At 43.1% G+C, this 2,319-nt stretch overlaps 1 protein-coding gene across 1 annotated transcript; it reads right to left on the bottom strand.

The window, feature by feature from the left end:
- Positions 1-826: 826 nt before the first annotated feature.
- Positions 827-1,267, bottom strand: LOC109167886. The gene has a single exon (XM_019316957.1). It carries the CDS (start codon positions 1,265-1,267, stop codon positions 827-829), a length of 441 nt encoding a protein of 146 aa, XP_019172502.1.
- Positions 1,268-2,319: the final 1,052 nt, after the last annotated feature.

Raw genomic sequence — 2,319 nt, forward strand, 5'->3', positions numbered from 1 at the left:
GGGGGGGGGGGGGGTAGTTGTGAACATTAGGTTCACGTGAATTCATATGTGCACTCTAGACTATCTGTGGGTGCATACAACCACGGATGCCCAAGTCGGTTTGTGCACTTCAGCATCGTAGGGGGTGCCGTTGTGGGAAAAATGGTCTGGTTACCTCCATTGTGGCACACTCTGCTAAGTACCGATGCACACTGCCCAATACAATTTATTTGATTAGAAAGCAACTCCCAAAACAGTTTTGTTTTAACGAATTCATGCCAACACTTATATGACTATGCTAAAACAATTTTGTAGACAATTTTTCGTACACAAATTGACTAGTAAAGAATGAGAATATAATTGTAGTGGAAATCTCAGAATGGCACACACTCTTGGTCTCAGGTGCTTGTTCGTTGTTTGGTTTTCGGTGGCTATTGTACTACAGTTTTTTTTCCCCATACCTTATTATTGCCTTCATGATTTGGCACACTCTGATTTCTACAGGTGCACTCTGCCCTGTTTGGCGCACTAGTGGTAGCGGACCCAGGTCTGTTTGTGCACTTAACGATTATAGTGGGTGCCATTGTGACCAAATTGGCCTGTATTCATCCGATGTGGCACCCTCTGTTCAATATAGGTGCACACTGCCCATTACAATGTATTTTTTCCATAAGCAACTTCAGAAACAATTTGGTTTTAACGAATTCCTGCCGAATCGTATATGACTATGTGTAAACTATTTGGTAGACAATTATTCGTATATAAATAGACTAATAAAGAATGAGACGAAAAAAAAGTAGTGCACAAGCCCCGAATGGCACACACTGGTGATCTCAGGTGCTCCGTGTCAGCGCATGGGCTCATTCGGTTTGCCACGTCTGGTTGCACTCTGTTTCTTGGTCTTCGGGCGGAGCTCGCAGTTGCGGCTATCATGGTATCTATATTTGTTGCAAGTCCAACACTTCCTTGCATCCTTTGCAGCTTGTTCTGATGCAATCTCCTTTAATGATTTCAATCGCTTTCCTGATCCTTTGTTCTTTGCGGTGGCGGAGGGTGAATCACGATGTTCGAGGATGATGTTGAAGCTACGAATGATACCATTCTTCCTTGATCTAGTTTCCACTTGGGGCATGCTTTCTATTAACCTCTCTTTATGCTCTTTCAGTAGTTTTGCAAGCTCTGTTATTCTGTCGTTGTTTCCATACGCGAACCTAACACACTTGAAGAACTCATCAAATACGCTACCCATTCGTGTACTCCCATCAACAGCTCTGGTAGGACTGCCCATTTCAGGGTTTGCATAAAGATGTGGCGTAAGTTTTGTAGAACTCAATTCCTCCTTCCAATGTAGTGAACACTTGTCCGGCGAAAGGCTTTTTGGCTTCTTTGCACTATGGAGTCCAGTACTTCGTTGCTCCGGGTGAGATATTCATCAAACACCCGGTTGACTCCATTATTAAGCCGGCTTCACCTGTCAGGGATTGCATAATTATTAGTAAAATATGCAGTAAACTTGTGTGGCACAAAGTTTATAACCAACATGCACGCTCAGTGTGTTTCATCATCCTGTTTGGCACATTAATCGCACCACAGGTGCACATGCACCCTTCACAACTACGGTTAATACAGCATTCTAAAGGTCCCAACAATGCTCCATCTTTCTGAGTAGGTATGTGCACTTATAGTCGATGGACTTCGTACATAAGGGTACACATGCTTAGTATGTGCACTGCGCCATAAACGTGGGGGCACACAGCCACCTATGCCCAAGTCTGTATGTGCACTTCAGCATATTAGGGTGTGCCGTTTGGGAGGGTGAACCCAGATTGGGAGGCCATGAACATTACTGTGCCCGCTTGCGATTCCTCACCGTGCTGTGGGATTTAATGCAATCTCTGAGTGCATGCTTACACACTTCATTACCGGTCCCTATCAATTTCAATTATAAGCACAACCATGATAACGTATTCTTATATAGAACTTACTGTCTTGGTATTGTGTTGCCTTCATCCAGAGCGGCGAAGAACTCTTGGTCCACGGCTTCGACTACTTTGGGGTGCACGGCTCCGGCAGAACTTCGCAGGCGTTAGTCGGAGAGATTTCAGTAGCGGTGTTTCATTCGCCGAATTAGAGATAGATTACAGAGTGCCGAATCATCTTCTTCTCCTAACTTTTTGGAATAATTTAAAATATAATATTAATTATTAATTCTTGGGTGCTGGAAATTACTCTAGTGTCCCTTGTAATTAATTATATTAATCGTGTCCTTATTTCTATTAATTAATATAAACCATTGATCGGATGGGGTTCAAAGGCTTAGATTAGTTCTTATGTTCCTAT

The sequence above is a fragment of the Ipomoea nil genome, unplaced genomic scaffold, assembly GCF_001879475.1.
Source record: "Ipomoea nil cultivar Tokyo-kokei standard unplaced genomic scaffold, Asagao_1.1 scaffold3170, whole genome shotgun sequence".
Taxonomy (NCBI): domain Eukaryota; kingdom Viridiplantae; phylum Streptophyta; class Magnoliopsida; order Solanales; family Convolvulaceae; genus Ipomoea; species Ipomoea nil.